The sequence below is a fragment of the Pelodiscus sinensis genome, chromosome 22, assembly GCF_049634645.1.
Source record: "Pelodiscus sinensis isolate JC-2024 chromosome 22, ASM4963464v1, whole genome shotgun sequence".
Classification (NCBI taxonomy): domain Eukaryota; kingdom Metazoa; phylum Chordata; order Testudines; family Trionychidae; genus Pelodiscus; species Pelodiscus sinensis.
The window spans coordinates 10,420,596-10,443,060 of NC_134732.1; the positions used below are offsets into that span (position 1 = coordinate 10,420,596).

Sequence of the window (22,465 nt, forward strand, 5' to 3'; positions counted from 1 at the left end):
TAGCTTTAATAATCCTTTATTAGCAGACTTTTCCCTTCATCACAAGGAATCTCATTGGTTAGATTTGTATTTTGACCATTTCCAGTTACAGCAACAAATACAGTCACATATTGCATTGATTTTTGTACTTGGAACATTCCCATTAGGCCACATTGGTACAAAGAAGCCACTGCAGAATTTACAGTTGGTCTCAAAGGGGGAAGTGAAAAAATCATGTCAGTAATCCAGGTAGGAAGTTAGATTTCCCTCTGGCAAGAACAGAGAGCAGGGAGAGAACCTGAGGACCGCTCTCCCTACCACCCAAGTGTATCACTGGGAGCAGCTGCCAGGAGTGCCTAATGAAGCCCTTTCCGTTCCCGAACACAAGCTTCTCCATAGTGCACGTACGTGAGAGAGAGGAGCATGGGACTCAGTAGCATGTCTGCCTACTTGCCCTCGAACAGAACTACAGCAGCTTGTGTTCAAGTGCAAGTTTCCTTCCCTGTTTCTAGAAAGACACAAATTGCCAGTTTCCAAAATCCCTGAGACTTTTTCCCTCCCCCCAAAAAATTCCAATTCACCTGCTCTCATCTAGCCATTGAGACATCAACATACACAGGCCTTCCATTTCCCCAGCCTGAGCCATCCACAGGAAATCCTTTCAGTGCAAAGCGATTCCAGAATAAGGCAAGCCTCACAATACACCATTCCGTGTCCCTTGTCCCAGAGAACTGTTTCCTAGCTAACCCATTCTCCCCTCTTCTATGGCTTACTGCTACAGGGAATTTCTCTTGACTGACAGGCCCCCCACATATGTAAAAAGAGCAGCTCAAACTTTAGGGGAAGAGAACACTAATGACCTTAGCGTCTCCCCTTGCTGCTCAGCTGAGTGATAGTAAAGGTGCAAATGAGTAAGAATACAGAACTTTAAATAGGAGAAATACAAAGACACGAACAACATTTAAACAAGTCTATAAAAATAGTCTGACATAACTCTGTTCAAATAAATACAAAATAAATACGATTTAAGCAGTAAGACACCATGGAATGTGATGCTGGTCCATTTGGCCCCATATCAAAAGTCAGATGAGGCTCTCTGGGGCCCCAGAAGCCTGATCCTATATAGACTGAAGTGGCCCGTAATACAGTCAGAGAAATTTTAAAGCCAAGCCATTCCCTTCCTTTCTGCATACAAAAAGCACCTTCTGGGAGAATGACAAGTAATCGTCTTCAACTCCCTGACGAACCCAACTTCTCCCAATGTCAGCAAACATCCCTTCCCACAGCAGAACTACTCCTAGCCTGGGGATTCCATGTCCATCCAATGCAAACCCTAACTCTAGTCCACAAAGAGATCCAGAGAGGGATAAATCACAGCTTAGCTGCAGGGTTTGGAAAGGGTCAGTCATCCACCACTGGCACCAGGAAGAGCCCTGTTCAGAGTGCTGCACAGGCCGTCAGGTGCACAGCTGCAGAGATGGCCAAGAGCAGCAGAGAACAGTTATTCAGTAAAGCCGCGCATGAAGGCAATAGTCCATTCAGGGTTCTAGTCTTCCCCTTTCCAAACCTCTGCTGGGCATGAATGTCAAATCCATCTAGCATGCAGCAATGCAGTGTGCAGGCTCTAGTCCACTGCTTCTGTTAATAAGTGCATCTTGTTAGCAGGTTTATGGGAGAGACTTGATCTGACCTATAAAAATAAATATCCTTATTCTCTACCCAGCTGGCCTAAGTAACTGTCAGCCTGAACAGAAGAATCACTGCTTACCAGGCCCCAAAACTGGTGCAGTGTAAAGTTTCATGTCATAGTCTTGGAAGCAAAACAAACATTTGCTACCCAAAGAAATACATGTAAACATAATAAATACGTTTGTACAATTTTAAATAGGCAGGAGGTTAAACTGAATGGAAAATAGCTCCTTCAGCATGTCAAAAGGTACTACAAATCTCCAAGCCAGCAGCTGATTCTACATGAAAGGTCCCCGCTCTATGAAGCTGCTGGAAACTGGCCTCAAACTCATAGCTTGAGACACACCCAGGAGTTGATCTCTGGTCTCCCAAATGATCCCCAGTATGCCTGAAGGACCACTTGATGGTTTAAGCAGAGCTCTCGAGTAGCAAGATGGCAAAGGACACCAAATCCTCCCTACCCCTGGATTTTCACAGCTTTGCTTAGCCAGTTTAGTGTCGACACATTCACAGAATGAGAGATGGCTATGCACCGCAGGATTACAGCCCAAGATTTCAGAGTTCAGAATCCTTGGCATCTCCTGGTCACCGTGACTGCACCCCCAGGGTCATCTTCAAGTTCTCATAAACCACATAGCTGATGCTAACGGCAGGGATCACCTTCATGAAGTTGGGGGCGAGGCCTCGATAGAGACCAAATGCTCCTTCTGTCTTTAGAATGTGTTTGAAGAGTCCCCTCATGGTCACCTCTGGAGCTCCCTCCACCGAAGCTACAACCGAAACCACAAGAAACAGAGCAGAGATTAAGGTATGTTGTAAGAGTCTCAAAGGCACGTGTTAAATTTTGCATTGCACTCATACAAGCAGAGATTTGAGCTACACTGATGTTATAGCTACGTGACAGTGTGCAATTAGGCAGCAGAATGAGGCCATGCCATAGTGCCTGCCATTTTCACCAGCACACCAGTTCGTGGGCTGACTAGAGCACAAAGGTAAAGAGAATGAAAAAATGGCTTTGCTATTGGGGCTTTGGGTCCAAGTGCCAGGCATGGCACAAAGTTCCTATCACTCTTGATCCTTGACAAACAAACATCCCAGAGTTCAGGTGTACAGAAGAAATAAAATATGCTGTGATTCTGCAAGACCTTCTAGGCCTCCACTGATACACAGAGTGAGTTCCACACTCAGTCCTTACCTTGTGCCTGCATGCGTGTTCTCACAAGAGCCAGGGGATAACTGGCCAGCTGCCCACAGGTACTGGACATAGTGCCACAAGCCAGGAGAACAAACACTCCAGGGTCAGCACTGTTCACAGCATAGCGTTGTAACCAGGTATTTTTTAATGTCTAGAACAAATAAACCAGGTGTTAGCTGGGAAGAAGGGAGCATGGAGCAACTAGAGACTAGGGATGTTAGCATATAATTGCTTAAATGATTAGCCAATAAGCCTTGTCTTATTAGTTAATCCAAACAACTAGAACCCCCCCCCCCCCCCACACACACACACACGCAGCCTCTGTATCAGAGGTGGGAGCCAGTGCCCATGAAGTGCGTGTCCCTGTGCGTGCTAGTTCCATGGAGCCACTCGTGCTACACCCTGTGCTGCCTCCCACAGAGGCAGCACGGCAGGGGGAAGGCGGAAGCCAGATCCTGGGGAACTGTTTGTCCCCACACCCTCGCACTGATACCTCTGATAGAGAGGCAGCAGAGAAGAGGGCATGGGGGGGTAGGAGGGAGCTGATAAGCGTGGGAATCTAGGGAGTATTTTAGTAACCATGTAACCATTACAAATTGTTGTGGCTACACAGTTACTAAAATAACCGCTAGCTAACATCACGACTAGAGACTAGCCATGTGAGGACAGAAGCTGGGGTTGGAGGCATGTGGAGGTCCATGCAACATCAACTAGAAATAACTGCAGAAGACAAGCTTTTCAGGTTTTCTTGAGCAGCTGCTGCTGCTGCCACTGTAGCATCTGTGAAGGCCACTAGCTAGCAGCTTTGCTGCTGTAATTCCCTCCTCCAAACAGCAGAGCCATAGATGGTTGCAAGGCTTATGCTGGAGTGATTTTTTTCCCCAGGGCCATGTGTGAATCTCCAGAGGCATGTGTAGAATTAACTGGGAAGGTTTTATGCTCCTACATTAGCAACAGGCACTACATCTCCCTGCTTATCTTGAAAGTGACATGTCCCAGCCCCGCAGAAGCCAGGAAGGCGCCATACCTCATAGACAGCCAGGTCAATACCGGCATACGGAATGATTCCTAGCAAGTTGGGGATGTAGCCTTTGTAGAAGGCAGCCATTCCTTCCTTGGAGAGGATGTTCTTGGCACAGTCCAGCATGCCTGAGTATTGTCCTGTCTTCCGCAGGGCCATTCGGGTCTTCAGAACCTAAAAGCACAAGAGCATGTGCACGGTGAATGCCTAGAACAGCACTGGGAGTAGGAAGTCGCAGCAGTCCCATGACGAAGAGAAAGGAGCATGTCACCGAAGGGAGTGCCAACACCTCCATTCTATGCTTTACTAGATCCCACAGACAATGCCCTTTGACACCCAGTACAAAAGCTGCCTCTAACACGCAACACAATTACTTTCAAAGTGGGCATTCGGTTCACATTACACATCTCAATTTCTCCATTTAATGACTCCCCATTCCCTCCGCCTGCTATAGAGTAGGATGCCAGCAACCAACCTCACCTCCATTGGGTAGATGCTGCTTTGGGCAATGACCCCTGCTAGTGAACCAGCCACTAGCCGCTCACAAATTCCCAGCATTTCCTGGTCAGTGCCAATTAACCTCTTGATCTGTAGAAACAAAGAAAGATTATAATGGAAGGGGGGCTGACAGCATGACTGGACTGCATATCACCTTCGCTCCTCAGCAGGGAGTGCAAGGCACCCCCCTTTTCACTCATTAGGTCTGGCACAGGCTGGAGAGGGAAGCATGAACACCATCTCTGTTCCAGCTATGCACTCAACTCATGTCACTGTGACCTCATGCTGCCCATTTCTCCAGTTATGCCTTGGGGTAGAGGTGTGAAAGCACCATTCCCACCACTGGAGAGGACAGTTTGCATGCCCAGGCAGAGAGTTCATGCTCCATCTGCCTAGAGGCACCATACTATGACTGGTGGGTCACATGGCTCCAGTTTGGGCAATCACTCACATGAAAAGATTCCTCCAATCCCCACTCGGCCTGGGAGCCCAGTTTCAATATGACCCAGCTCTTACCTGCTCGTAAGCCATGAACTTGATTGCAGACTCTGGCGCAATCTTCAAGACATTGATGCCATTCCCCCGCCACAGCGACTTGGGCCCGCCCTCTCTGATCATATGGGTAAAGCCACCAACAATGCACATATTGTTACTCCGGGAGGCATGGACCTGGAAGGGAGGAAGTGGGAGAACTAGGATTGGTTCTGGTTCTGATGGCACAGCTCCCATGCCTCCGTAATCCTGGGAGAAATGGCATTTCTTATCTACCTAGAGATTTCAGGAAGTTTTAACCCTTCCCAGGTAACATTTTGGGGGAAAAATAGGCATTTGGGGGTTGTAAGTCTGAGATCAGTTAACTGATTCATCAACCTGAGCCCTGGCCCATCACAACAGGAAGGGAAGGGAAACATTCTTGTACGGACTACCCACCATGGGCTCTGATACAGGGAGAAGATAGTTCTCAGATGAAAGACTGGGACAGTCACTGCTGAGCCTCCCTAAGCAAAGTCCAAAATCCCTGCTACGTAACTCTGCTTTCTAACATCAGCTACACTTATCTCTGCCCTGTGAACCTAGAGCCAGCAGCCCTGCCAACAAGTCAACTCAGCCACTTCCGAGGGCAGCTCTCAAACCAGTGTCTCCTCTTAAACATGTTCCAAGGAAGTAAGATTTGCCCAAGGCTGTAAGGTACAAGGTGATCTAGCTAGGACCAGTGACTGCTTCATCTGCTTTGCTCCTGAAATTTTCATATCATTGTGACAACTAACAGATCAGGAATGGCTTTTACATGGCTAGAAGGAATATTTGGTACAGACCAAAAGGCTGCTGCACACCAGTGTGGAAGTAATGAGACTGAGTACAACCAGAATCTGTCACTTTCCTGAACTGATAGTTTCAGATCTGTGGCTAGGATCCACTGAATTGGACTGGTACACTCAGCGAAGCAGCACATGCACCCTGATTAAAAAAAAGTGGTCTCCATTTTTTGCCCTACCTGCATGAGCACCTTCAGACGGTCCAATGGGGCTGTGCAGGTTCTGGACACAGCACCTGCACCTCCACCTGCAACCAAATGTCTCCACCACATGCCTGTCTGCCTCTCTTCCACTGTGAACTCATCTGGGACTGTCAGATTCTCTCCCACATCAAAGATCTGCAAAGAAAGGAGAAGTGAGAAGTGCTGGGAAGGATAGTGTTAGGCAGGCAGCTTCTGTCTCATCCCCAGAGAGTCCACTGTCTCTCACCTACAACTTCCCATAGCCTGAGTACTCAAAGAGCCATCACGCACTATACATGAGCTTAGTACTCAAGTTCCCAGTTCGTTTGCAAATTGTAGTTGATGTGTTTGACCATAAACAGTAAAGGAACTATCAGTGCCAGAGAACATGCAAATCACCACCACGTAACAAGAGCCATACTGGGTCAAGCCAGTCTGATAGGATCCTGTCTGACGGGTTGGTGCCAGATGCGGCAGAGAGAATGAACAAACAGGGCAATTTCAATGATCTGCCTCCTGTAGACTACTCCCAACTTCTGGTATTTGGAGGTTTAAGAACACTCAGAGCATGGGATTGCTAGCCATCCTGGCTAACAGCCCTTGACAGCCCTTCCTTCATGTACTTATACAATTCTTTTTTAAACTCACTTCACCTTCTAGCTTTCCCATGGTGACAACTTTCACAGGTTGATTGCATTAAGCAGGTTTTCCTTTGGATTGTTTTAAGTTTGTTGCCTATTATGGTCATCAGTTAAGATACCCGAACTATGGGTTACACGAGAGGTAAATGATTCTTCCTCCACACCATTCATGATTTGATAGAACATGAGGACTCTTCACATTTTCACAACTCCCGTTGAGGAGGCTGGGAACTTGCCAACCCAATACAGAAGGTCTAACATTAATGATCAAGTGACTAACCCAGGGCAGTGGGGTGTGGAATAAGAGCTGAAGCTTTTGGAACTTTCTGGCACTCAGCCAGCCTGCTCTCACTACACAGTATATAAAGCACTGAATAAATAACAAGGAAGGACTGGTGCTTGTCAGATCAATTTCAGGTTCTGAACTAGCAGGAACTTGTCTGAGCTCCCAGAGTTGTGATACAAGTCAATCTTCTCACTTGCTCTCCCCTCCCTCAAAAGGTCCAGCGGTCACCTCCCACCAAGGACTTCAGAAACCAAGCCACGGGTGGATTAAAAAGAGGTAATGAGAACCAGAAAGTTGGTAGGCTTCTAGAACTGGAAGGCAGCTACTGAACCAAGAAGAGAATGATGGAGGCTTGGTAAGTGCTGCTGTGGAGGGCACTTTTACAAAGAAATTGGGGAAGGATCGGGCCTGCTTTGGAAGAGGAATTTTTCTCTCTTTTACCGTGGAGTGCTTCCAGTACAGGATGATCTCAGGAATGTTCTCCACTGGATGCAGCAGGTGATAGTCTCGCCACTCGTTCCAGTCAATTGTCATAGTTCCATTTTTATCCATGCTGCAAAAAGTGTATTACAAACAAATGAACAGGAGATGGACGCTTGGCTCTACTGAGGGAGGAACACCTCCTCACACACCCCTTGATTATTCAGGGACCTCACCCCAAAATAGAAGCCTTCACAGAGCAACTAGTAGGCAGTGTTAAAAGGACTGAAAGGTACAAGACACTGCTAGGGAATCCTCTCCTTCCAAGCCATGCAGAGAATGGGGAAAGTATACCACATTTCCTCCCTCCCCATTAGTCACACAAAAGGATTTATGGGGCCCCCTCCCACCATGGTTAGAACAAAAGATGATGATGATCATCATCATCCGGCACTGTAGAGAAGGTAAAGAACTGGCAGAGACTAGATTACACTGGTACTTACTAGGTGACAGGACCCCAGAAATGGCCTGTCCTTATTCTGACAGACAGGCAAACAGACAGAGGGGAGGATGGCAAAGGAAAGAGAAAAAACAGGACAAATAAGAGATTGTTACCGTGTTAGTGGCACAGGCAAAGTACAAAGCATTTCAGTATAGTAAGTAAACAGTCTCTCCACAGCAGCAAGCTGTTACAAGTATGATTAAGTGCATGCCCCTCTCCACAAAAAGGCTTGCAAAGGATCCGAAATGGCAAGATCTTGGGGTCAGGGGCTACAAGCATTTTTCTCCATTCATTCTGTGGAAGTGGTAACTCAACTCCAAAAACTTAGAAGAGGATTGTTCACAGACTGAATTCCCACCTCCCCTAAAGCTCAGATGGTACTCATGCTGGAAACAGAATACCATCCTTATAACCCAGGGATCTGACCTAGCATCACAAGTCACTGTTCTTATGCATTCTATTTGGCCAGTGATCTTGCTCTTTATTGCCTCCCACGCCTCCAGTTTGATTCAAGTATACTGAGCAGATGGGCGGCTTCTCTGGCCTTCATAGCACATTATAGTTTTCAATACACAGATGATCAGAAATGAAATGAGAGGCAAGAGGTTGGAGGAGGGAGACTGCAGTGATTAGGAAGTGTAGAGGGAGGAAAGGGGAGGAATGGTCACTCTTTACATTTCTTCTCAGATGAGGCACAAGAGCCAGCTGAAAACTCACCTCTTGAGGATTTTCTCAGCTTGCTGTTCAGAAATCTTGACTCCCAGGTCCCGGAGGGATTGCATGATTTCCTGGGCATCGATACGGCCTGCAAAGATAGAGGCCAGTAAGCCCAGAGACCATGTACCCAAAGTGGCTGTCAAGTTGGCCTGCAGAGGCCAGTGATAGTCTATGACTATCAGAAAGAGCCTTACCATCATTCTTTTTATCCAAGCTCTTGAAGACTAGCCTCAGTTTTTTCTCATGATCTTGCAGATAGTGAACAAACTCCTCAAAGTCCAGCTGCCCATCCAGGTCCTTGTCTCCAGCTTTCACAATTTTCTGTTTTGAAGACAGACAGACAAAATCTTAGTCCTTGCAGCTCATTCAGATACCTTCATCTTCCTTCTTTACCACCACCCCTCTCCTCCTCCCGCCTGCCATGTAACACTAAATAAGTTAGCTAGACAGACAGTAGGATGCGCCTGCAACACCAAGAAAAGCTCCCCCACCCCACCACACCTGGCTCAGGTGGTCACAGAACTGTACCCATCACCCAAACGTGTGCTTGTGTGTAGCAATAGAGGGAGAAGATGCCAAACTGATGCAGGCATGTCTTCACAAGTCAGTCACACAGACCAGATTACTCATACTTGTGCAACTGATACTTGGCTAGTTAAGTGTCAGACCTGTAGTCATATACAATCCTTATGCCATAGAGTAGCATTGTCCAGTGCCTCATAGGTACTAGATTGTCCAGATTCAAACATAGGTACTAGAACTGCCAGAGGTTTACATCAGAGTCTAAATACTAGAACTGCCAGAGGTTTACATCAGAGTCTAAATAAATCAGATTTCCCCTCCCTTGTAATCCAAGCTTTTAATTAAAGCAGAGATTTTTTCCTCTTCTCAGTGCATGAAAAAGAAAACCATCACTAGCCAGCCAGAGCCTGTTGTCAAACTGAAGTCCACCTCCCATGGACAGTATTAACAATAAAAGCTGCTGTAATGCCAGCATGAACTGGTGCAGCTGCCCTGCAGCTACACGCCTGTGTAGATCTGAAATGAGCAAGGTCCTGGGAGATGCAGACTGAACAGCAAAGGTTTCTTATAGGAGAGCACTTACATCAAGATGGGACTCTAGCCCACGCAACTGGAGAAAGACAGGGAACTTTGGCATACAGTGCTCTCACCCCTCAACTCATTCCACTATGAGGAAATAGCGTGTGGGCACACAGATGCTTGTTAACCAGGCAAGGGAGAGCCAACCTGCACAGAGCAAGGATTTTGATCGGTTGGTTCCTGCTCTGCTCCTTGCAGTCTACAGGAACCAACCCCAAGGCACAGAGAGCAGTCATGTTCTCTACTTCACCTCCCTTTTGGATTAGAATGCTAGTTACTCTCTCTGCAAAAAGCAGGTGGCTATTATAATATAACTCAGTTTTGGGCTTTAACAAGTCCTATACTTACTAATACTGAACTCGTTGATTTCTATGGCAGGTTCACAACTAAAGTATTTCGAGGCAACATGTTAAGCTAAGTTTATTCCAATATTTCTTAGGCTGGAAGATAGCCCCATTCAGATGCTTGTAAATCAAGATACACACTGTATAAGATTTAGTTTTAAATGGTGTAATAGGGATGTGAATGTCTAGTCAACTATACGATAAGCTTGCCAGAGGCTGGAGATAGATGGCACAAGACAAATCACTTGATCATTGTCTTCAGTCCATCCCCTGTGGGGCACCTGGCACTGGCCACTGTTGGAAGACAGGCTACTGGGCTAGATGGACCTTTGGTCTGACCCAGTACGGCCATTCTTATGTTCTAAACGTTTATCAGATAGTTGACACACTAGTCAACATGCTTCCGCACCCTTGCTGCCTCTATCAGAAAGAGGCAGCAAGGGTGAGTGGGGAGAAGAGGGGGTGCTTGGAGCCCGGGGTCAGTGGGGAAGTCCCCAGCCGATCGCAGGCTGCACGTGACACTGCTGCTTTGAAATGCCATGTGCAGTCTGGGGACATCCCAGCTGACCCCAGGCTCCACGCAGCTTTTCAAAGCAGCAGTGCCATGTGGAGCCTGGGGTCTGGCCCCAGGCTACAAGTGGTGCTGCCGCTTTGAAGTATCCCCTCTTCTCCCCCCAGGCTCCATGCCACTTTGAAACGCTGCGGGGAGCACAGGGCCAGCAGGGCACTGCCTGAATCCCCTTCTGGTCCCATGCTCCCCGCAGGGCTTTCACCTTTGAAGTGTAGCTACACTTAAGTCAGAAGCGCCCTTATCGACTAGTTGATGCAAACTGCATCGACTATTCAATTACCCAATTAATCTAAATATAACATCCCTAGTATGTAACTACATTTAAGGTTAAAGTTGGACAAACATTCCAACTGGTCAATTTTAGTTCCTGGGCAAACTAGAATCATTCTTATCATTTCTGAGAGTCTTAATAAAATGCTAACCTGAACCACAGTGACCTTAGAGATATGTCCACCATGTTCCTAGTGTGCAGACAGTCATATGACTGTTGTAAAAGATACAGATGGGCCCCATATTCAGCTTGTAGGCTAAAGATAGACAAACACCTCGGGCCTGTCAGCAGATCAGTGTCAAATAGCTGATCTAGGCTTCCCTCTAGCAGATAATCCCTGTCCAGTTCATAGCCATCCAGATTGACAGTCTCCATAAAACACTTAGGAGAGCTTAAAGGCTCCCTTCTTCCTATGATGCTATCACACAGGAGATGGAGATAACAGGACTAATCATAGCTAGGCGGTATCTACCTGACCAGGCTTGCCAAGTTAATTACCCCAAGCTTCCCTAAGCAATGAAGAATGCCAACTGTTTCCCAAGTCACAGCACGGGTCTTACATCAAGGACAGCTCTGGGATTCTTTCCTACTTGTGCAGGGCGTGGGGCAACCAGCTGTTCCAGTATTATCAAAACCAGCCCCATATTAGGGGCTTTTGTCAGATATGCACGCTCACACAATTATCCTCCCCTTTTCTCCCCCCCCCAAAAAAAAGTGTGTCCCAGTTTTTCCACGCTTGTTAGCTAGCCATCCTAGCAAAGGGTGTGCAAGTTAGAGCTTCAGCATTTTCTTCAGGAATATGAGTAAGCACCCATACCTGCATCCACCTTCAGAAGCAAACAGGAATAACTGCAGTGATTTGTATTTTGTATTCGGGGAGTGGAACGCAACATTAGCACAGCTGTGTTTGCAACTTTAGGTATACCTTAAGCTAGCATTTTCCATGATCCCCAGCATAACGTGCTTCTCCAGCATACTGCTCCCCTGCCCCTTCTCAGTTCTTATGCACAAATCTGACATGCACACAATCTCCTTGGAGACATAACCAGTTACCAGTGCCCTTAGCAGCATAGTCATCTGACATGCAACTAGTGCCAGCAGCAGCATGCTGGAACAGAAGGGACTTCAGGGGAGAAAGGGTGAGCATGCAATTTCAGTAAATTGCCCTTCTGTAGCACTAGGCTTTACATGAGACAAGTAAAGTTATGCTACAGTCTTGCCTACACTATGAACTCATCCATGCAGGGTTTAAACATGGCTGCTGAAGCCATAGTGAACACAGTTTGTGTTAGTCTACACTTGCCGCTTAACAGTACTCAACTTGTGTCCAGCAGCACCTACGGTGAGAAAAATCTTGTGTCTACTTTAAAGGCTGAACCCTGAATGTACAAGCTGCTGGATGTTAGTACACAAAGAGAGATGGAGGACAAGTAGTGATAAGGACAGGGCTACCACCACACTCCTACACAGATTGTCTAAGAGCAGTAAGGCAAAGTTAAGAATGGAGACCCTTCCCCGACCCCAAACCTACTAGGATCTCATGCAGTTAATCAGGACCTCCTAAATTCAGCAAGGATAAAATATGAGGGGAAACTGCCTAAAACAGCCTCTGCAGGAAAAGGATTTTTGGCTCCCAGTCCCAACTGTCCGCATACACAGGAGACTCCCCTTGAAGAGGAGGGAAGGAGGTAGCACAGAAAAACAGTGCCTTATAGCTGCTGTCCACAGCCCTACAAAGGGGCTGTAGGTATGAGCAGCAGAGACCCCCACCAAGCTTGCTTCCCATCAGTAGCCAAGCCAGCCGGCCCAGAAGCTCTGGACACACCACTTATTCCCCGCGGCACCCCATCTCCTCCTGCCACCCTACTCCGGAGCCATACCTGCTTCCACTGGCGGTAGGTAGAGAATTCCTGGGAAGGAATGAAGAGGCTCAGGCGGAAGATAGATTTGAGCTGGGCAGGGAGCCCCTTTGACTCAAAGTATTGGAACTCCGTCTGGGACTCCCCGAACACCGGCACGTACAGACACAGGCAGAGCATGTTTCCGCCCCAGCAGCTCAGGCACGGACCCACTCGGCAATCAAGGCAGGGACGGGCGGGCGCGACCTACTCTAGAGCCTTTCAGTGCCCGAGGGAAAGGAAACGCCGGCAAGTCTCATGACACGCGAATATGAGCTGTCCCGGCCCCGCTGCCATTGGCTGTTCAAGCCCTGCCCTTCTTGTGCAATGCCTCCCAGACTGGGCGTGTGATCTGCCTCCAATTGCTCAACTCCAGGCTCTCTATACAGCCCAGGAGGCCCCACGTCACTCAGCCCGGTATAATTAACTCTTCCCTGCCCCGCCCCCTCCCTCCCCCGCCGGGAAGCAGACAGGGCAGTCCCCAAAGAACGGAAGCTAGAAGAGTCTTCAATACATTTCTCAGTGGGAAGACGAGCTGCAAGAATATCCAGGAGAGGCTTTTCTGCATTCCCTATGTATAGTGCTGCTGGATGCTCTTTGCTTTAGACTTGATTAGATTCTTTGGGACAGGAATATTCTCCTCCCAGCACACTGGCATCCAATTCTGACTGCCGCTTTTGGTCAACTGCATGGACACTAATGCGAGGATTCAAGAGACCGGATTTCCCCCAATATTCCGATCATTTTTCTTACTTCCTCTAAAGTCTAAAAGATGCACAAGACACAGAACTTTCCATATGCCCATTGGCCACATTCAAGAACTCCAGCTACAAGACCCCAAAAGGCCCATGTTTAAGGCTGGCTTTAGCATAACAAGAGGATAATTAGCGCTATGGTTATGAACAATCTTGAGAAATATAATTAGTGCCTGGTAATGTCAGCCAGGAGGGAGTATCTCTGTATGTTCAAATGGACTAACACTGCAGTCCTATTTTCAGAGACATTGAAAAAAGTGGGGAAGACACATCTGGAGAAGACATACTGCCGTGAAAGACCTAGGAAACCAGCCAAAAAGCAGGCTTCAGGTTAAGGCGGAATACACACATCAGACTCAGTTGTGGAAAACTTCCATATCTTAATTTTAGACAAAATAAAAATCTAACTAATCATATATGGATCAGTGGATGTAAGCTCACATGCTTAGGTAAGAAGTGGGTAATTACAGGTGGGAAAACATGAAAAAAAACATTTTGCCCAGTTACAGCTTACACAGTAAAATGGTCTGGGTGGACACAGCATTTGTCTCTAGTTCTCCCATCTATCATGAAGCCACTTAATGCTTCCATCACTGGTGCATGGAGCATCCTAGAGCTGGTCAAGTTAACAAAGGGGAGGGGATGGTGAGGATTCAGACACATCCTTTACAGAGCACAGATGACTACCAGCTTCTAAACACTGACCACTTTGGTATGTGGGCACTAAATATTCCCTGGCATTGCAGTAATAGAGCAAAAGCAAAAACAAATGCCACACATGCACCAGGCTGAATAATCTGTAATCAGTTATGAGGCTATTGTTTCACCTAATCCTCTGCATTACCAGAATATAGTTTACTTTAATAGGAAGTTAAAGTCAACGTGTGACCCTAAAATCTGCCATAGAAATGAGCTATGGATGCAAAAATTATCATTCAGCTTCCAGGTTCCCAAAGCACTATATGTCCTAGCAGAAAGTTTATTTGCTGGACTAATTTAAACTGGTTTAGCAAATATTTTATCTTGCTTGAGTAATAGTTTGCAAGTTACTATACTTTGTCCACACTGACCAGGCAAACTGTATGCCAAAAACAATTTGAAATCTCCCCCTCCTCCTACTGTCCAAAAAAGGACTTTCCATAGTAATCTGTTAATTTAGGTGTACTTTTAAAATGCATCTTTACAAGTTGATCATGGAGTAGCAAGCCAGCTACATGGACTGGAATTATTTGGCCTTGGGCTTTAATCTGAGGAATTTACAAGAACAAGTCATTTAGTATTCTCCCCAACTTCAGCAGCCAAAATTTTGGCCCTCCTACAGCCTTCTGAACTCCTCCCCCAGGAATCTCAGCCACCGAGCCCCTGTATTTCATATTACCTAACCAGGCTTAACTTATTCCCTTCTGACGTCTATCTGTAAACAGAACAGGATCCTCTCACTGAATCCAGATCCTCTTAGAGATCAGCTGCAGCAGCTTGTGTGATTTATAAGCCATCAGTGCACCCCTCCTTTCCTACGCTTGCCCCAAGAGCAATCTTTGCCATAACCATGAGCCTGAACACAGAATCAAAGTCAAATCCTTCCTACAGGCTGACTGAACTAGCTTTCCCCATTGGAGACCTACTCCACTACATAGTGACCGAGAAGCCCCCACCACACGTCATTCTTTCTTACAGCCACTTGACACCACAGTTGCTATGACAGCTCGATGCAGCTTTTCCCCATGAAATCCACCCACACTTGGCAGCAGGAGACAATGAATAAAACTCGCATTTTAGGGAAGAAACGCCCACCATCCTACGTCAAAAGTAGAGAAAAGCGGAAGGGAGTCCAAGAAAGCCATTTTAAAGCAACATATTAGTTACAGCACATTAGCTAAGAAGAGGAGATAGAGTACAACTTGAGTTCACACCAGCAACTTCACTTACAGAGATAAAGGCAAAGCAAGAGAGTTTGCAGAAATCAAGTGTCCACATTCTGTTTCAAGAAGCTGGAAGGCTAGAAGTGTCAAAGCAAAGTTACTCTAAGTCATCAGAGGCCAGGGGTACGGTTAGAAGGACAGAATTGATTTCTACTTCCTTTAAACAATGAAGCCAAATATAACGAGGGCCTTTTGGAAACTGCAGTAGTGCGACAGGGGATGCAGCCCACTCCCCATACACCAGCAATGGGAGAGGCTAAGCAGCAACGACTCAACTATCTCCTACTGAGACCAGCCCTGGAAAGAGCACTGATGACATCCAGCTCTCTTCAGATACAAAGGACTGGCCCTAACTTATCTAACAACTGAAAGCTTACTGTACAATCCATTCTTAAAATAGCAGTTAGCCCACCTGTAGGCAATTCATAAGCCACACCTGGCCCATCAGGTTTCTATGTATGGCCCATGAGGCATTTTGTTTACAGGTCCCCACACACAGGGTTGCCAGATTCCTCTGGTTTCTATGTAGATGTTTAAGCATGGCCTGGAACCTGGGCCCCGAGACCAGTGTTACCTGTAAGCTGTGTGCTTGTGGGGCCACTCAGGAGAGATTCAAATGCTGCCAGATGATTAGCAGAGCACCCACAGATAGGTTTTGTTTCTAAATTCACACATCTCAGTGGACAATACAAAAATTTATTCCGCACATAGATGAAAAAAACCCACATGCATGGATGGAAGAAATTAGAGGGAGCATTGCCTGAGACCCTCCCCACTTTCCAGGTTTCAGAGCCTAAGCTCCACCCCAAACATCTACACACTAATTTTTAGCACTACAGCCCAAGCCAGCTGACCTGGGCGAACTGCATTCATATTATGGTTATTTTATTGCAATATAGACATACCCTCTGGCTCTATATTCTGTGTATTTGCATCACCTCCATTTTTATGCCCTCAGTCAGACCATGGTTGAATTTTTACCAAATTAGAATGTATGTATGATATCTGCCCAGAGACATGAGGCAGCTGCACAAAGACAGAGGCTCAAGATGTGGGAGGCGGCTTTGGTTGGTTGGTTGGTTTTTGTTTTTTTAATTTAGCTACTTAAAAAAAAGCCTCAAGTACTAACGGCACATCTACACTACTGCTTATGTTGATATAACTTACGTTGCTCAGAGGCGTGAAAAAGCCACCCCCTGAACAATGCAAGTTACACTGACCTAAGCAGCAGTGTGGACAGAGCTGCATTGGCTGAGACTCCTGCCAACATAGCTACTGCCTCTCATGGAGAGAGAGCAATTATGCTGACAGGAGAGCTCTCTCCAGTTGGTATAGAACAGTGTTTCCCAATTGGCGCTCCCCCGCCCCCTCTGAAAATGAGAGAGAGAGAGAGAGAGCCGGCTAGCCAGCAGAGGCATAGGCGGCAAGCTGTGTGGCCTCTTGGTGCCCACGCTCCAGCAACAGCTGGAGCTGGAGCGAGTCCTGACCCACCCGCGCATGTCCTCCCACCCCTGCCCCAGAGCGTCTCTCCCCCATCCCCAACCTTCCTTGAGCTCCCTCTCGCTGGCTGCTGCTGCCCTGCGCAGCACGCTCAAACCAGTGGGTGGGGAGACGCCCTGACGTGATGTAACGTAACATCACGGCCTGGGATTTTAAACCTGCTGGGCGCTGCGTTGCGCCGCACGGCTGAGTTGCGGGTTTGGAGTCCGGGGACACAGCACAAAGTGGAAGGCAGAAGGTACGGGGGAGGGAAGGGAAGGGCTGGGAGAGGAAGGTGCTTGTGCGGAGGGGGAGGGGAAGGCACCAAAGGGACAGGGTGGAGGAGAGACAAATGGCAGGTGGCCAAGCGCAGACAATGAGGAAAAGGGCAGGAGGGGAGGTGTCAGTGGGAGGGGGACAGGGTGATGCTGGGAGGGGAGAAGGTAAGGGTATTGGGGGATAGAAGGGTGAGGGGAGGTGCTGGGAGAAGACTTGAAAGAAGGGGTGGGCATGAGGAAGGCTGGGATGGAGCAAGTCATGTGAGAGGGCACATGGGCCTGAGGGGAATGGGGGCAGAGGGTGGTGAGGGGTGGGCATCAGGGAAAAATGGAGCAAAGGGGGCAGGGGAAGTGAGGGAAGGGGGAGGCACCAGGAGGGTGCAGGGTTAAGGGAAGGTGCAGGTGTCAGGGGATTCTGGGGGTGAAGCAGAAGGGCAGACACCTGCAGTGGAGGGACCAGCATCAGAGGAGAGAGGCAGGGCAGGTGTGTAGAGGGAGGTGTTAGAAGAGGGGATGAGGAGGGGTAGCTCACATGATCAGAGTGGGGCTACTGGAGAAGTGGGCACAGGGGGGAGAGAAGGGCTGGTGGAGGGGGGCAGGTTGCACGAGGGCTGAGGACAGTGAGAAGAGCAGGAGCCAGGACAACAGAGGAGCGTGAGGAGTGGGGGGGGGGGGGGGGGAGCAGGCACCAGGGGAGCTGACATGGCAGCAGAGGGAAAAGGTAGAGGTTTTAAAATATTTATTAATAACTTGGGTGGCACATCCAAACAAGCCACATGAACTCAATACTGGTGCACTACACAAAATTCATTTTGCTCATGTGAGGAAACTCTTAGGCTATGTCTACACTGGTTGTTTCTTGCGCAAGCGTTCTTGTGCAAGAACACACCCACTCTTCCATGTGCGAGCTGTGCTTTTGCACAAGAGCATCTATGGCAGTGTGGACACACTCTTGCCCAAGAAAGTGCCGATGGCCATTTTAGCCATAAGGCTTTCTTACTCAAGAAATTCATGTTGCCTATCTACACTGACCTCTTGCGCAAGAATAGTTGCTCAAAAGGGCTTATTCCTGAGTGGGAGCATCGTAGTTCTTGCGGAAGAAGCCCTGATTGCATACATGAGAACGTTAGTGTACTTGCGCAAGAACACACGGCCAGTGTAGACAGGCAGCAAATTTTTGCCCAAGAGCAGCCGCTTTGGTGCAAGATCGTGCCAGTGTAGACACAGCCAAGGGGAGGGAGGAAGGCAGGGGCAGGAGGAAGGCAGGGGCAGGGAATCAGCACTGGCTCAGCATGTCTACATGGTTTGGGGGAAGGTGCAGGGAAATTGAGCTCAGCTGGGTTGCAGAGTGGGGAGGTCTGGGCTGGGCAGTGGGGTGGGTGTGTGTGTGTGTGTGTGTGTGGAGCTCAGTTTGACTGCAGGTGGAGGGAAGTGCCGGGAACCGGGGCTAGACTCAAGGGGAGGGAGGGACAGGGAATCGGCTCTTGGCTCAGCAGTTTTGTGGGGCTTGGAGGAGGTGCAGGGAAACGGGGCTCAGCTGTGCTGTGGGGGTGGCATGCAGGAAACCAGTGCAGGGCTCAGCGGGCTGAGGTGGATGGGGGAGGGCATACAAAACAGACGGGCAGCTCAGCTGGGCTGTGAGGGGCTGCAGGGAACTGGTGCTGCACTCCCTTGGATTGTGAGGGATGGTTTGGGGAGGAAGTGCAGGGAACCAGCAGCTTAGTTTGGTTGCAGGGGATAGAGGTGCAAAGAAGCCTAGTGGTGAAGGGGGGGGGGGGACTAGGAGCCCTGAAATCATCTCCCCTGGTCCAAAAATTCCTCATCTGGGACCAGTCAGGTCTAGAGGGTGCCAGATCAGGAAGGTCCAACTCCTACCCAAGTCCCCTCCTCGCACCCTCCCTTGTAGCCAGACACCCTATATCCAGCCTGCTTCTGCACCCTACCTACCACCCGGACCTTGTCCCCTTTTGCCCCCCAGCTCCCTCCCAGGTCCTGCACCCCATCCCTATCCTGCTCCATGGCAGCCCTGCCATCCAACCTAGCACCGCCCTGGCCCCAGCACCTTGCCTCACACCCCAGGATTCAGAACCACCCTGGCCCTGGCCCCAGTACCCTGCCCTCCAAGGTAGCACCCAGCAGCACCCTGTTCCTTGGCCCAGCACCCTGCCAGTCACCCTAATGCCCAGCACGACCATGTCCCTGACCCCAGCACCCTGCCACCTGCCTGTCCCAGCATCTTGCCCCAGCACCCTGCCACCTGAGCCAGCATCCTTCCACCCAGCAGCACCCTCTCCCCAGCCCCAGCACCCACTCCCCAGCCCCAGCACCCACTAGCACTCTGTCCCCTACCGCCACCAGCACATTTGGGACCACATTAGTGAGGCTTGGGGGTTTATGGAGGAGCTTTTTTTTTTTGGTTTTTTGCATCTCACTTGTGTGGCCCCAACTGACTTTTCTGTGGGTCAGTGACCTTTGACTCAAAACAGGTTCCTTACCCCTCTCACATATAAAGACAATGCTAAATCCTTTTGAGTTTGACATAATATTTTGGGACCAAGCCTTCAATTGGGACCAAACCCCCATTTCACTGCAGCATCATAACACTCCTGCACCACCTGACCCCAAATCTGAGCCTATCATACACTGGAACCCCCTGTCTTGAGCCTCTTACATCCCCAAACTCTTGCATCCCCACATCCTCACTCTTCTGCCACAACATTCCTCCACCATCCACACATCACAAATCTGTGTCCTGAGCCCATCATACTCACAAATGTCTTGCCCTGAGTCCCTCACATATCCAGCCCAAACTCCTGCACCCTCACATCCACAAGCCCTGGCTTGCTCAGCATCCCAGCCTTCCACCTGAGCCCAACACTCCCCAGCCTAGAGCCCCCTCCCTGAGTCAACAGCCCCTTCTCCTGCATCCAAATTCCCTCCCAGAGCTTGTACTTCTCACCCCTTCCCACACCCAAATCCCTCATTCCCACCCCACACCTCACTCTCACTAGGTTGAGACAGGTATAAGAGCTGGGGATAGCAAGTGATGGAAAGGAGGGGAACAGAGCGAATGAGGCCTCACATAAGGGAGATGGAGGGGTCTTGGGGAAGGAATGTGATTTTCATGAATTGGTGGGTCCCTCTCTCCTCTCCCCCCACCCCTTTTTTTTTCCCCCTTGACAAACCTCAGGGTTCCTTGCAATTCTGAAAACCTGAAAAGGGTTCCTTGGCCAAATAAAATTGGGAAACACTGGTGTAGAGCATCTTCCCCAGATGCTCTGCAGTTGCATTGGTGCAGCTACACAAACGTAGCACTTCTAGTGTAGACTAACTCTAAGTGCTAGAATGAGCCACAACTCACTGGAAGTGTCAGCTTGAAGGTTCATGTACTTTTCCAGCATGGCACAAAAGCAGGTAGGTGGATCGCCGCTAATCCATGGACATGTCTGAGAACCAGTGTCTGACTATTCCTCAGCAAAAGAATAAATAGTTCCTGATTGGTAGTTTCTTTTGACTTTGTATTTTCACTCTGGAAGGTGAAATAAATTATACAGCACAGAAAGTCCTAACAGGACACAAATGTCAAGGAGTGGACATGGATACAAAATGGGGAAGGAGGGCAGTTAATCATTTGTTAATTCAATACAGTCCACAGCAGACTGAAGAACAATAGCAGCTAGCCAAGGCTGGGGGGAGGTAAATATTTCACATGAAGGTAACTGACCTCCAGCAGAGCTGACCTCTTCCATTCATGACAACCAGGTCAAGAATGACAGATCCTGGAGTGACATCATTGGCAGGAATTTGCTGAGCACACATAGTGAGTATACCAGCACATCCCATGGGCATCCACATTTTACATACGTGTGGGTGAAAGACAGCCTGATGCTTTAATAAACACCTCCAACTAGCCACCACATCAGCAAAGTCTATCCAACTGCAAGGCAAGGACCACAAGAATAAATAGAAGCAGTTCAGCTGGATGACAGAATCTGCGTTTTAACACCAGGTTTGTTTGTGCAAATGAAGCCATCACAGCATCTAGCTCTGAGACATAATAAATATTTCATATGTTCATAGCAACCGAGGAACTCAGGGCACTTTTACAAAGGTAACGCAGAGGCAGAGTGATTAGAAGATGCACCCAAGGTCATAGACATTCAGTAGCAGAGCTAGGAATAACATCTACCTCTGCATCCCTTGCTCTACTTACCAGACAACAGTTCCCCCACAAGACAGCAAAGGTAAATGAGAAGCCCCTCAATGCTGAGCTAGGCTATGGTTTCTTCCCCGAGATTTCAAGACTGAGTTAATTAGGAAGCAGCCTCCCAAGGTCATGGAAATGTATTACACAGAAAAGGGAAAGAGAAACATTAGCTTCACCCCCACTCTCCAAAAGGCCACATTTGTCTGGAGCGGCAGAGTGATCCACTCAAAGGCAGAGAACCCATTACTCCCCTTCAAGATACACTAGAGATCTTTAACACACTCATTCCAGGCTTCCCCCCATAGCCTGCGTTAGCTCGTCATTGGCTTCTGTCTTTCAACTTCCGATCTTCCCTCCATTCACCAGTTTATGCATTTCTTGCCTTTAAAAAGGATACCCAGTTCCCATCACTGGGCAACCAGCAAAGAAGTCAGTCCCTGCAAGTTTCTCAGTCAGGCCCAAGCCAGGATTGTCCTGTCCAATGGAACCAGAACCACAAGCCCTATTTGCTTCAATCCAATGCGTGAGACAGAAGACTACAAGCGTCTCCACCACCTAATCCCAGGCTGTTCATCCAGGTGACATGAACACAGAAGGCTTTTACAACAGCCTCTGTATCTAGTGTTCTCTGCCTAGTACACTGGACCTTGCAAGCCACCTCTGGTTATCTCTGCTCGGGGCCCAGCCATCTACCTCAACATTCTTCCCTTCCCCTGCTCCCATTACTTGGAGAGGTTGTACCTGCCTGACACCCCTCTTCCCCAGTCCCAGGGACACTCCCTTTTGTAACAAGCCATCTATAATTAGCCTCACTGTTCTTCTCTCCCCAATTCCATAATAACTTCTACAACAGGGAGCAGTTGTGACCTCTCTAAATAGCTAAGTAATCAAATTAAGAGACTTCAATTGTACCCAGCCAATACTGTCACACAATCCCAGGCTATTGGATGCTAACATACTATTTAGCAGCTTTTGTCTAGCTGCCCCTGAAACAAAGACTCTCCTTTTGTTCTCCATCTATAGTACCTCCCCGCCCCGCTCCCCATTCCTCCCGCCCACTCTCAGACTCAGAAGTTTCAATCTGCATTCCAGTTCCAGCATCCCTTCCCTATCCTCTCCTGAGAAGCTAGTCATTTCCAAGGTGTAAGTCCTGATGCCTCTGACAGACTCCAGGTCTGCATACTATTTAGCTA

The 22,465-nt window shown here is 48.3% G+C and overlaps 1 protein-coding gene across 5 annotated transcripts in view; it reads right to left on the reverse strand.

The window, feature by feature from the left end:
* The window catches only part of SLC25A25 (solute carrier family 25 member 25), a 46,957-nt gene continuing 24,492 nt past the window's right edge, over positions 1-22,465 (reverse strand). For 4 of the 5 annotated variants that reach the window (XM_006136323.4, XM_075905721.1, XM_075905720.1 and 1 more), the window contains exons 2-10: positions 8,641-8,767; positions 8,447-8,534; positions 7,249-7,360; positions 5,878-6,036; positions 4,899-5,051; positions 4,365-4,472; positions 3,891-4,058; positions 2,864-3,014; positions 1-2,438 (exon numbers count right to left, since the gene is read on the reverse strand). In XM_006136323.4, the coding sequence (XP_006136385.2) occupies positions 2,254-2,438; positions 2,864-3,014; positions 3,891-4,058; positions 4,365-4,472; positions 4,899-5,051; positions 5,878-6,036; positions 7,249-7,360; positions 8,447-8,534; positions 8,641-8,767 (1,251 nt within the window). In that variant the 3' untranslated portion in view covers positions 1-2,253. Of the gene's footprint in view, positions 2,439-2,863; positions 3,015-3,890; positions 4,059-4,364; positions 4,473-4,898; positions 5,052-5,877; positions 6,037-7,248; positions 7,361-8,446; positions 8,535-8,640; positions 8,768-12,613; positions 13,005-22,465 lie in introns of those variants that run through there. The other variant, XM_006136327.4, reaches the window with a different exon arrangement.